The 13,024-nt window shown below is 37.0% G+C and overlaps 1 protein-coding gene across 1 annotated transcript in view; it reads right to left on the bottom strand.

Moving 5' to 3' along the window:
* Positions 1-3,289: 3,289 nt before the first annotated feature.
* Positions 3,290-13,024, bottom strand: part of LOC134738926 (putative vomeronasal receptor-like protein 4) — a 39,165-nt gene continuing 29,430 nt past the window's right edge. The window contains exon 2 of the mRNA XM_063659508.1: positions 3,290-5,623. Coding sequence (XP_063515578.1) covers positions 5,340-5,623 — 284 coding nt within the window. The 3' untranslated portion in view covers positions 3,290-5,339. The remainder of the gene's footprint in view (positions 5,624-13,024) is intronic.

The following is a 13,024-nucleotide window of genomic DNA, read 5'->3' as shown; positions in this document are numbered from 1 at the left end:
AATTGTCTGGCACATTGGTCATATGCCCTTTTCTACAGTGTATAAGCCCTGGGTCTGGAGGGTTACAGTGCAGACATCTACCTGTATTGCAGCTGCCAAAGATCATGCTTCATTCTCTGTGTCCCCCCAATAAATCACCCTCTACTGACAAACTGGATTTGTCTGCCTTAGTGGTATTTTAGTGAATTCTTCTTATATTTTTTAACAGAAAATTGTATCATTTACAATAAATACAGTTCTACTTTTATATTTTACAATCTGGAATATTAAAGTGAAAATTCTTGTCTTCTCCCCAAACTTTCAGGTAGAAAAAAACACTAGTTTGTCACCATTAAGTATGATGTTAGCTATAGATTTAAAAAATAGATACATTTTAGTAGGTCTCAAAATTTCCTTCTATTAGTAGTTTGCTAGGGGTTTTCTCAGGAATGGATATTTGATTTTTGAAATTTTCTCTGTGCCTATTTAAATTATCACTTTTGTTCTTTACTAGTATTGAGCATTATCTTGATTAAATTTTAGATATTGTCACAATTGCATTTATAAAACAATATCATATGGTCTTCGTGTATATGCATATTTAATGTGACTGGATTTGGTTTGCTAATATTTTCTGGGGATGTATGTATATACATAAATATGCCACATTGGTCCATAGTCCTTCTCTGTCATATATTTGAGTCTGCCCTTAGTATTACAGAAATACTGGCCTCCTAGAATAAATTGGAAAATGTTCCCTCTTTTTCAATTTTTGAAGATATTTTTGGGTGAAGAGTTAGTATTAATTATTTATTGAATATAGGGAGAGTTTTCCATAAAGGTTATTTTGCCCTGGAATTTTCTTTGTGAAAATATTTTTAATTAATAATTTTGCTTGTTATATAACAATTCATAATATATAAACATATATTCATATATTCTACTTACTCAGTTTTTTATAATTTGTACATTTCAAGATATTAATTTCTAATTTGTAGTATTCTATGTGTAAGAAATTTTTCTAGGCTGTTAACATAGAAAAATCAGAAACATAGAAAAATCATAAATAATATAGAGCAAGGCTTCAGCCCTATTAATGAATGACTCAAAGCCTCTTTATTGTAGGATGGGTAATTAAAATATAATTTTATCCTTACTGTTTATATTTATCATGTGATGCAAATAAGGTATTGAATTTAAAATATTAGTGAAACTGCCATTTAGCTTTGGCTTTTATCATGAGGGCAGACTGAGTAGACCTTTTAATTTTCATTGATATTTAAATAAGACAGAAACATAATTTTTAATTAGAACAAATAGAAAATAATATTCCATTTGAAGAATGGTATAAAGATGATAATTTGATGAATCATATCTTTTAGTAGTCGGTTAGTGCATACAATATGTTAGGTAAGATTCTAAGTCATTACACACACACACACACACACACACACATATATATAGACATCATACGTAAGAGTTTGAAATGAGGAATCCAGAGATTCTTGAGCAGTGACGAATTGACATATTTTCAATCTTACCTGGTAACTTTAAAACTATCATTAAAATCTATTGTTTGGGCTTACAACAACTAAATGCATATAAAGGTATTAAATAACTTTATTAGAAAGCTTGACTAACTCTGCCTGGAAATAAATGTGTAGCACCACTGAAAAGTAACCAAAGGACACACTATTATACAATACCGGACAAAAGTATTTTAAAAGAAAAAAAAATTAGGACTAAAGATGCCATTAAATTTGTCACTGCAGAAATACAGCAGAGCACATTTTTAGGCACTGTGATATGTTAACAGAATATTAATGTATGTGTAAACACAGTCCCGTGTGCTCATCATTACAAGAAAAAAACTTTTAAAACTAATAAACTAATTCAGTAATGTTGCAGGATACTATATCAATGTACGAAACAATAAATTGCATTTCTATACACTTACAACAAAATATATGGGAAAAAATTAAGAAAATTCCATTTGCCATAACATCAGAAATAATACTTATAACTAAGATGGTAAAAGATTTGTACAATAAAAACTCTAAAATAGTGGCAAAAGCAATTATAGAAGAGACAAAAAAAACTTAGTGTTCATGGATTGGATAAATTAATATTAAAACATTCATACTACTAAAAGTGATACAAAGATTTAAAGCAATCTCACCGGGTGCAGTGGCTCACACCTGTAATCCTAGCACTTTGGGAGGCCGAGGCGGGTGGATTGCTTCAGGTCAGGAGTTCGTGACCAGTCTGGCCAACATGGTGAAACACCGTCTCTACTAAAAATACAAAAAAAATTAGCCAGGCATGGTGGCGTGCACCTGTAATCCCAGCTACTCAGGAGGCTGAGTCAGGGGAACTGCTTGAACTAGGAAGGTGGAGGTTGCAGTGACCTGAGATCATCTCACTGCACTTCAACCTGGGCCCTGGGCAACAGAGTGAGACTCCATCTCAAAAAAAAAAAAAAAAATTAAAGCAATGTCTATCAAAATTAAAATATCATTTTCCAGAAAAATAAAAAATTTCTAAAGTTTGTGTGGAATTAGAAAAGACCCAAAATAACCAAAGAATTTTGAGCAAGAACAAAGCTGAAGGCATCAAACTTCTTAATTTCAAATGATATAACAAAGCTACAGTCATCAAAACAGCATGATACTGGCATTAACACAGACACATAGACCAATGAAACTGAATAGAGAGCTCAGAAATATCCATCTGAACACAGTCAACTAATTTTCAACAAAGATATGCAAATACACAGTGAAGAAAGAATAAACTGTTCAATAAATGGTGATGGGAAAACTGGATATACACATGCAAAAAAAATTTAACCCATCTTTTACAGAATACACAAAAATTAACTTAAAAGAGATTAAAGACTTCAATATTGGACCTGAAACCATAAAACTTTTAGAAAACAACATCAGGGAAAATTCTTTGGCATTGTTTGCGGCAATAATTATTTTTTGTATTTGACACTAAAAGCCCAGGGAGAAAAAAAATGAAACTACATCAAACTAAAAAGTTTCTACTGCATACCAAAAGACAGTCAATCAATTTAAAAGGCAATCCACAGAACCGGAGAAAAATACTTGTAAGCCAAATATCAGATAAGGGGTTAGCATTCAAAATCTGTAAGAAATTCATAAAATATAACCCCCTCTGAATAAAAATAACAATAAAAATAACATTCTTTTTAAAAGTAGCCAAATAATCTAAATAGATCCTTTTTTGAAGAAGCCATTAGTAATCATCAGGAAAATGCAAATCAAAACCAAAATGAGATAACAATTCAAGCACATGTTAGGGTAATGTTTATTAAAAATTCAAAAGAAAACAAATGTTATCAATGATGGAGGACCTTATACACTGTCACTGGGAATGTAAATTGGTAAAGCCATTATGAAAAACAGCATGAGGATTCATCAAAAAATTAAAAATAAAACTATCGTATGATTCAGGAATCCTACCTCTGGTTAAATATCCAGAGACCACAAAATCACATACTGAAGAGGTATCTTCCCTCCTATGTTTCTTGAAGCATTATTCACAATAGACAAGATATGAAAACAACGTAAATGTCCATCAACACATAAACGTATAAAGAAAATGTTATAAAGCTAGGCATGTGGCTCATGCCTATAATCCCTGTATTTTGGGAGACTAAGGCAGGAGGATTGCTTGAGGCCAGGAGTTCAAGACCAGCCTGGGTAACATAGCAAGACTCTGTTACTACAAATTAGCTTGGCATAGTGGTGCACCTCTGTAGTCCTTTCTAGCTACTTTTGAGGCTGAGGTGGGAGAATGATTTGAACCCAGGAGTTTGAGGTTTCAGTGAGCTATGATAATGCCACTGCACTCCAGCCTGGGGAACAAAGACAGACAACTGTCTCCAACAATAACAAAGAGAAGTTAATATAAATATATGCATACGGCATGGAGGCTATATTAATAATAATGTATTGTATAAGTAAATTATATTAATGAAGTAGATGTAAGTATGGTGTATGTATGGTGTATGGTGTAGATGTATGTATGGTGTATGAAGTAGATGTAATGTATGGCGTATGTTCTCATTATACACCAAAAATACCCTCGTAAGTATGAGAAGTAGTTGACATGTTATTAAGCTTGATTTTGGTAATTTTACAATGTGTGTGTGTGTGTTTGTGTGTCTGTGTGCACATGTCTGTACCTCAAAACATCATATTGTGTACCATAAATATATAAAATTTTTGTCAATAATATCCCAATAGAGGCGGGAAACTATCAAGTATTACCAAAACAGTATCTAGCCACATATAAATTTCATTTAAAACCCTTTAAAATAAATTCTAGATTAAATTTAAAATCCAAATTGACATAACTTTTTTTAGTCAGGGAGGTTACAATGAGCAAGCATGGCTTAAAAGCTAGAATTGAATATTTAGCTAAAGTATCATTAATAAACAGAGTAAGTAAAATATTTTCAAAAGTAAAAACATTGAGAGATTTGATTACCAAAGAAGATTTTTTTTAAAGTATACTTCAAAAAGACAGAAACATTTTCTTGTACAAAGTTAACATAAAAATAAAAGTATAAAAGACTTCATATTTGAAATGTCAATCTATGGTGGACATTGAACTGAAGAAACTACATAGTCCTTAGATGCCTCAGTTTCAGAAGCATAAAAATTTAACAAAAGTGTAATTCCATGCATTTTATTTAAACTCAATAAGCTAAATCTGGGGCTACTTGAACAATTTAACTATAGAATGAGACTACTTTTTAGAAATATTTTTCATCACCAACACATTAAAAATTTATAGCACTTTAATTCCATTTTTTGGAGAATATTAACTATTTTTTATCAGAGCGGATTTGTACCAATGCAACAAGAGTGGCATAAACACAGGCTACAAGGTTCTGGATGCTCAGGGTGACTGGGTTATACATCCATAACAGGGCTGCAGAGGATGAGATGACAAGGTCCACCCCGTACACGACCACAAAGCAACTCACCAGTGGTAGGATGATCTGGGTAACCCTTTTCTCTGGTGAGGATCTTGGGGACAGGCTGGTACTGTGAAGATGCTGGGATCACCTCTGATGCTTGGACAAAAAGATCATCATGTATGCACTTGAGAGCAGCGTAATCCTACAAGGAAAACACTCCCCACATAATGGACTTCATGGGAGAACATGAGCAGTATTTGAGGACCTTAAGTAGATTGGTCTGGGTCACAATGGAAGAAGCCACAGTGAAGAATATTATGTCACTACTGAAAGACAAATTGAGGGAACAAAAAAGAAAAAAGAGGACACTGACAATGTTATTTGTAAATTTATGTTTAAAGCTTGCCAATCAGAAGTTGCTGAGGCTGATTGTGCTGGCCTGGTGTATACTCAGGAGACAGATGGTATAGATATATAGGCCCCTCGTCACTCTGTTTATGTAGATCAAGGACTTGCATTTGAAGTTATTCCCAAAATGCAGTGATTCAAGCATATCTGGAGGCAAAACATCCACTACAGTGAGGATCATCACTACCCGAATGAAGGCCAAGTGACGGCTGATCCAGTCATGTGGCTTAGGTTTTTGATCCTGAAGGAATGTGAAGATGTGGAAGAAAAGCAAAAAGGTGTTGTCTGAAAGTCCAATGGCAGATTCAGAAGAAAAAAAAAACATTTTTAAGCATAACTGAAGAGAAAAGTGTGTTCATATTAATGACAAACATATTTCATATATCTGGGAACAAAACAATGGATCTCACATTATCAACGTTTGTTCTTTAGTGTCCAAAATGATTACATCATTATTTTAATTTTACCCACTTCTTGGTTAACTCTCTCTCTTATAAATTCTGCATAATCCAGTCTCTGCACTATTTTCTACACCAAATACTTATATATGTAAAACATCAACACATTCATAATTATGCCTGTGTAGATGCACAATTTCTAAATTTCTATTATACCTGTGCCTCTCCTTTTAGAAATCATATCCTTGTTCTTTAATATTCCTGCATTCTATATTAAGCATCTAGAATGGTAAGGAACATATAAAATTGCTCAATGGTATTTGCTCAGTTAAATTAAATGAAAATTTATTCTAATAGGAAAGAATCAATAATAAACAAACGCTAATATCCAGTTGACTCTTTCTCACATCCCATCACTTTGATACATCTCATTCTTCATCAATCGCCTGTGAGTTTGGACTCGGTAATTCTACTGAATGCACTATAATAATTAATGATAATATCTTTATTTTCTTTTTTAAATTTATTATTATTATACTTTAGGTATATCTCCCAATGCTATCCCTCCCCCGTCCCCGCACCCCACAACAGTCCCCAGAGTGTGATGTTCCCCTTCCTGTGTCCATGTGTTCTCATTGTTCACTTCACACCTATGAGTGAGAATATGCGGTGTTTGGTTTGTTCTTGTGTCCATGTGTTCTCATTGTTCACTTCACACCTATGAGTGAGAATATGCGGTGTTTGGTTTGTTCTTGCGATAGTTTACTGAGAATGATGATTTCCAATTTCATCCATGTCCCTACAAAGGAAATGAACTCATCCTTTTTTATGGCTGCATAGTATTCCATGGTGTATATGTGCCACATTTTCTTAATCCAGCCTATCATTGTTGGACATTTGGGTTGGTTCCAAGTCTTTGCTATTGTGAATAATGCCACAATAAACAAACGTGTGCATGTGTCTTTAGAGCAGCATGATTTACAGTCCTTTGGGTATATACCCAGTAATGGGATGGCTGGGTCAAATGGTATTTCTAGTTCTAGATCCCTGAGGAATCGCCACACTGACTTCCACAATGGTTGAACTACTTTACAGTCCCACCAACAGTGTAAAAGTGTTCCTATTTCTCCACATCCTCTTCAGCACCTGTTGTTTCTTGATTTTTTGATGATTGCCATTCTAACTGGTGTGAGATGGTATCTCATTGTGGTTTTGATTTGCATTTCTCTGATGGCCATTGATGGTGAGCATTTTTTCATGTGTCTTTTGGCTGCATAAATGTCTTCTTTTGAGAAGTGTCTGTTCATGTCCTTCGCCCACTTTTTTATGAGGTTGTTTTTTTTTCTTGTAAATTTGTTGGAGTTCATTGTAGATTCTGGATATTAGCCCTTTGTCAGATGAGTAGGTTGCGAAAATTTTCTCCCATTTTGTAGGTTGCCTGTTCACTCTGATGGTAGTTTCTTTTGCTGTGCAGGAGCTCTTTAGTTTAATTAGATCCCATTTGTCAATTTTGGCTTTTGTTGCCGTTGCTTTTGGTGTTTTAGACATGAAGTCCTTGCACACGCCTATGTCCTGAATGGTAATGCCTAGGTTTTCTTCTAGGGTTTTTATGGTTTTAGGTCTAACGTTTAAGTCTTTAATCCATCTTGAATTGATTTTTGTATAAGGTGTAAGGAAGGGATTCAGTTTCAGCTTTCTACATATGGCTAGCCAGTTTTCCCAGCACCATTTATTAAATAGGGAATCCTTTCCCCATTGCTTGTTTTTCTCAGGTTTGTCAAAGATCAGATAGTTGTAGATATGCGGCGTTATTTCTGAGGGCTCTGTTCTGTTCCATTGATCTATATCTCTGTTTTCGTACCAGTACCATGCTGTTTTGGTTACTGTAGTCTTGTAGTATAGTTTGAAGTCAGGTAGTGTGATGCCTCCAGCTTTGTTCTTTTGGCTTAGGATAGACTTGGCGATGCGGGCTCTTTTTTGGTTCCATATGAACTTTAAAGTAGTTTTTTCCAATTCTGTGAAGAAAGTCATTGGTAGCTTGATGGGGATGGCATTGAATTTGTAATTTACCTTGGGCAGTATGGCCATTTTCACGATATTGATTCTTCCTACCCATAAGCATGGAATGTTCTTCCATTTGTTTGTATCCTCTTTTATTTCCTTGAGTGGTTTGTAGTTCTCCTTGAAGAGGTCCTTCACGTCCCTTGTAAGTTGGATTCCTAGATATTTTATTCTCTTTGAAGCAATTGTGAATGGGAATTCACTCATGATTTGGCTCTCTGTTTGTCTGTTGTTGGTGTATAAGAATGCTTGTGATTTTTGTACATTGATTTTGTATCCTGAGACTTTGCTGAAGTTGCTTATCAGCTTAAGGAGATTTGGGGCTGAGACAATGGGGTTTTCTAGATATACCATCATGTCGTCTGCAAACAGGGACAATTTGACTTCCTCTTTTCCTAATTGAATACCCATTATTTCCTTCTCCTGCCTAATTGCCCTGGCCAGAAATTCCAACACTATGTTGAATAGGAGTGGTGAGAGAGGGCATCCCTGTCTTGTGCCAGTTTTCAAAGGGAATGCTTCCAGTTTTTGCCCATTCAGTATGATATTGGCTGTGGGTTTGTTATAGATAGCTCTTATTATTTTGAGATACGTCCCATCAATACCTAATTTATTGAGAGTTTTTAGCATGAAGGGTTGTTGAATTTTGTCAAAGGCCTTTTCTGCATCTATTGAGATAATCATGTGGTTTTTGTCTTTGGTTCTGTTTATATGCTGGATTACATTTATTGATTTGCATATATTGAACCAGCCTTGCATCCCAGGGATGAAACCCACTTGATCATGGTGGATAAGCTTTTTGATGTGCTTCTGGATTCGGTTTGCCAGTATTTTATTGAGGATTTTTGCTTCAATGTTCATCAAGGATATTGGTCCAAAATTCTCTTTTTTCATTGTGTCTCTGCCCGGCTTTGGTATCAGGATGATGCTGGCCTCATAAAATGAGTTAGGGAGGATTCCCTCTTTTTCTATTGATTGGAATAGTTTCAGAAGGAATGGTACCAGTTCCTCCTTGTACCTCTGGTAGAATTCGGCTGTGAATCCATCTGGTCCTGGACTCTTTTTGGTTGGTAAGCTATTGATTATTACCACAATTTCAGCTCCTGTTATTGGTCTATTCAGAGATTCAACTTCTTCCTGGTTTAGTCTTGGGAGAGTGTATGTGTCGAGGAATGTAACCATTTCTTCTACACTTTCTAGTCTGTTTGCATAGAGGTGTTTGTAATATTCTCTGATGGTAGTTTGTATTTCTGTGAGATCGGTGGTGATATCCCCTTTATCATTTTTTATTGCATCTATTTGATTCTTCTCTCTTTTTTTCTTTATTAGTCTTGCTAGCGGTCTATCAATTTTGTTGATCCTTTCAAAAAACCAGCTCCTGGATTCATTAATTTTTTGAAGGGTTTTTTGTGTCTCTATTTCCTTCAGTTCTGCTCTGATTTTAGTTATTTCTTGCCTTCTGCTAGCTTTTGAATGTGTTTGCTCTTGCTTTTCTAGTTCTTTTAATTGTGATGTTAGGGTGTCAATTTTGGATCTTTCCTGCTTTCTCTTGTGGGCATTTAGTGCTATAAATTTCGCTCTACACACTGCTTTGAAAGCATCCCAGAGATTCTGGTATGTTGTGTGTTGGTTCTCGTTGGTTTCAAAGAACATCTTTATTTCTGCCTTCATTTCGTTATGTACCCAATAGTCGTTCCGGAGCAGGTTGTTCAGTTTCCATGTAGTTGAGCGGTTTTGAGTGAGATTCTTAATACTGAGTTCTAGCTTGATTGCACTGTGATCTGAGAGATAGTTTGTTATAATTTCTGTTCTTTTACATTTGCTGAGGAAAGCTTTACTTCCAAGTATGTGGTCAATTTTGGAATAGGTGTGGTGTGGTGCTGAAAAAAATGTATATTCTGTTGATTTGGGGTGGAGAGTTCTGTAGATGTCTATTAGGTCCGCTTGGTGCAGAGCTGAGTTCAATTCCTGGGTATCCTTGTTGACTTTCTTTCTCGTTGATCTGTCTAATGTTGACAGTGGGGTGTTAAAGTCTCCCATTATTAATGTGTGGGAGTCTAAGTCTCTGTGTAAGTCACTCAGGACTTGCTTTATGAATCTGGGTGCTCCTGTATTGGGTGCATATATATCTAGGATAGTTAGCTCTTCTTGTTGAATTGATCCCTTTACCATTATGTAATGGCCTTGTCTCTTTTGATCTTTGTTGGTTTAAAGTCTATTTTATCAGAGACTAGGATTGCAACCCCTGCCTTTTTTTGCTTTCCATTTGCTTGGTAGATCTTCCTCCATCCTTTTATTTTGAGCCTATGTGTGTCTCTGCACGTGAGATGGGTTTCCTGAATACAGCACACTGATGGGTCTTGACTCTTTATCCAATTTGCCAGTCTGTGTCTTTTAATTGGAGCATTTAGTCCATTTACATTTAAAGTTAATATTGTTATGTGTGAATTTGATCCTGTCATGATGATGTTAGCTGGTTATTTTGCTCGTTAGTTAATGCAGTCTCTTCCTAGTCTCGATGGTCTTTACATTTTGGCATGATTTTGCAGCAGCTGGTACCAGCTGTGCCTTTCTATGTTTAGTGCTTCCTTCAGGAGCTCTTTTAGGGCAGGCCTGGTGGTGACAAAATCTCTCAGCATTTGCTTGTCTGTAAAGGATTTTATTTCTCCTTCACTTATGAAGCTTAGATTGGCTGGATATGAAATTCTGGGTTGAAAATTCTTTTCTTTAAGAATGTTGAATATTGGCCCCCATTCTCTTCTGGCTTGTAGAGTTTCTGCCAAGAGATCCACTGTTATTCTGATGGGCTTCCCTTTGAGGGTAACCCGACCTTTCTCTCTGGCTGCCCTTAACATTTTTTCCTTCATTTCAACTTTGGTGAATCTGACAATTATGTGTCTTGGAGTTGCTCTTCTCGAGGAGTATCTTTGTGGCATTCTCTGTATTTCCTGAATCTGAATGTTGGCCTGCCTTGCTAGATTGGGGAAGTTCTCCTGAATAATATCCTGCAGAGTGTTTTCCAACTTGGTTCCATTCTCCCCGTCACTTTCAGGTACACCAATCAGAAATAGATTTGGTCTTTTCACATAGTCCCATATTTCTTGGAGGCTTTGCTCGTTTCTTTTTATTCTTTTTTCTCTAAACTTCCCTTCTCACTTCATTTCATTCATTTCATCTTCCATCGCTGACACCCTTTCTTCCATTTGATCGCATCAGCTTCTGAGGCTTCTGCATTCTTCATGTAGTTCTCGAGCCTTGGTTTTCAGCTCCATCAGCTCCTTTAAGCACTTCTCTGTATTGGTTATTCTAGTTATACATTCTTCTAAATTTTTTTCAAAGTTTTCAACTTCTTTGCCTTTGGTTTGAATATCCTCCCGTAGCTCGGAGTAATTTGATCGTCTGAAGCCTTCTTCTCTCAGCTCGTCAAAGTCATTCTCCATCCAGCTTTGCTCCGTTGCTGGTGAGGAACTGTGTTCCTTTGGAGGAGGAGAGGCACTCTGCTTTTTAGAGTTTCCAGTTTTTCTGCTCTGTTTTTTGCCCATCTTTGTGGTTTTATCTACTTTTGGTCTTTGATGATGGTGATGTACAGATGGGTTTTTGGTGTGGATGTCCTTTCTGTTTGTTAGTTTTCCTTCTAACAGACAGGACCCTCAGCTGCAGGTCTGTTGGAGTACCCAGCTCCAACAGACTGTGTGAAGTGTCAGTCTGCCCCTGCTGGGGGGTGCCTCCCAGTTAGGCTGCTCGGGGGTCAGGGGTCAGGGACCCACTTGAGGAGGCAGTCTGCCCGTTCTCAGATCTCCAGCTGAGTGCTGGGAGAACCACTGCTCTCTTCAAAGCTGTCAGACAGGGACATTTAAGTCTGCAGAGGTTACTGCTGTCTTTTTGTTTGTCTGTGCCCTGCCCCCAGAGGTGGAGCCTACAGAGGCAGGCAGGCCTCCTTGAGCTGTGGTGGGCTCCACCCAGTTCAAGCTTCCCAGCTGCTTTGTTTACCTAAGCAAGCCTGGGCAATGGTGGGCACCCCTCCCCCAGCCTCGCTGCCACCTTGCAGTTTGATCTCAGACTGCTGTGCTAGCAATCAGTGAGACTCCATGGGCGTAGGACCCTCTGAGCCAGGTGCGGGATATAATCTCCTGGTGTGCCGTTTTTTAAGCCCATTGGAAAAGCGCAGTATTCGGGTGGGAGTGACCCGATTTTCCAGGTGCCGTCTGTCACCCCTTTCTTTGACCAGGAAAGGGAACTCCCTGACCCCTTGTGCTTCCCAAGTGAGGCAATGCCTCGCCCTTCTTCTGCTCGCTTACAGTGCGCGCACCCACTGACCTGCGCCCACTGTCTGGCACTCCCTAGTGAGATGAACCCAGTGCCTCAGATGGAAATGCAGAAATCACCCGTCTTCTGCATCGCTCATGCTGGGAGCTGTAAACCGGAGCTGTTACTATTCGGCCATCTTGGCTCCTCCCCGAAGACTTTTTATCCTTATTTTCAATCAGCTGATTCTCAATCTTGATTTCATCTGAAACCTTATATTTCTTTTGCCATGAACTGTGAAATATTCTCAGTATCTGACAATTAAAATGAACATACCTAAGGGGCATTATTGCCCCTTAAAGGTTATACTGTGTTTACCAGTAATCTACTCATTCTTTTACCTAAAAATGATGCTGATTTTCTCCAGCTTATTTTTCATCCCAGAAATATTTTATGAGACTCTCTTCCTCTCAGTACAGGATTGCCATCTCTCAATTATCAAGAAAAAAATTGCCACTTTAGTCACTACATGACAACCATGAACTTGCTTCTAAATAATCACATGTTGATTCTTTTCCTGAGACATCACTTACTGCAGGGATACTCTCAAATGCCTAGAAAAATACTCTCTCCAATAGTGAAGGTAATTCCCCTAAAGTTTTCTCCAAATATCTCCAATACCAGAATATCTTGTAAAGTTTCACAGAATAATGATGCAGTTACTGTCTCATGTTATTTAGCTTGGGTTCAGGCATCATTATTTTATCAGTTGAATTTAATCCAGATCTAAGAACAGTTTAGCTTCATGACATGGAGAAATAGAAAACCACCACCTTCACTCAGATTCTTATGAGATGAAGGTGTGTCCATCTCTATATTCAAGGACACTTATTACTGTACTGTCCCATAAATATAAATATATAAGGCAAAGCAGAAATGTTGACAGCATTCTTGGCTAATAATCAGGATAGGCTGATTAATG

The sequence above is a fragment of the Pongo pygmaeus genome, chromosome 21 (assembly GCF_028885625.2).
Source record: "Pongo pygmaeus isolate AG05252 chromosome 21, NHGRI_mPonPyg2-v2.0_pri, whole genome shotgun sequence".
NCBI classification, from domain to species: domain Eukaryota; kingdom Metazoa; phylum Chordata; class Mammalia; order Primates; family Hominidae; genus Pongo; species Pongo pygmaeus.
Note: the sequence above shows the minus strand (reverse complement) of the source record. Positions and strands in the feature narration are given on the sequence as shown.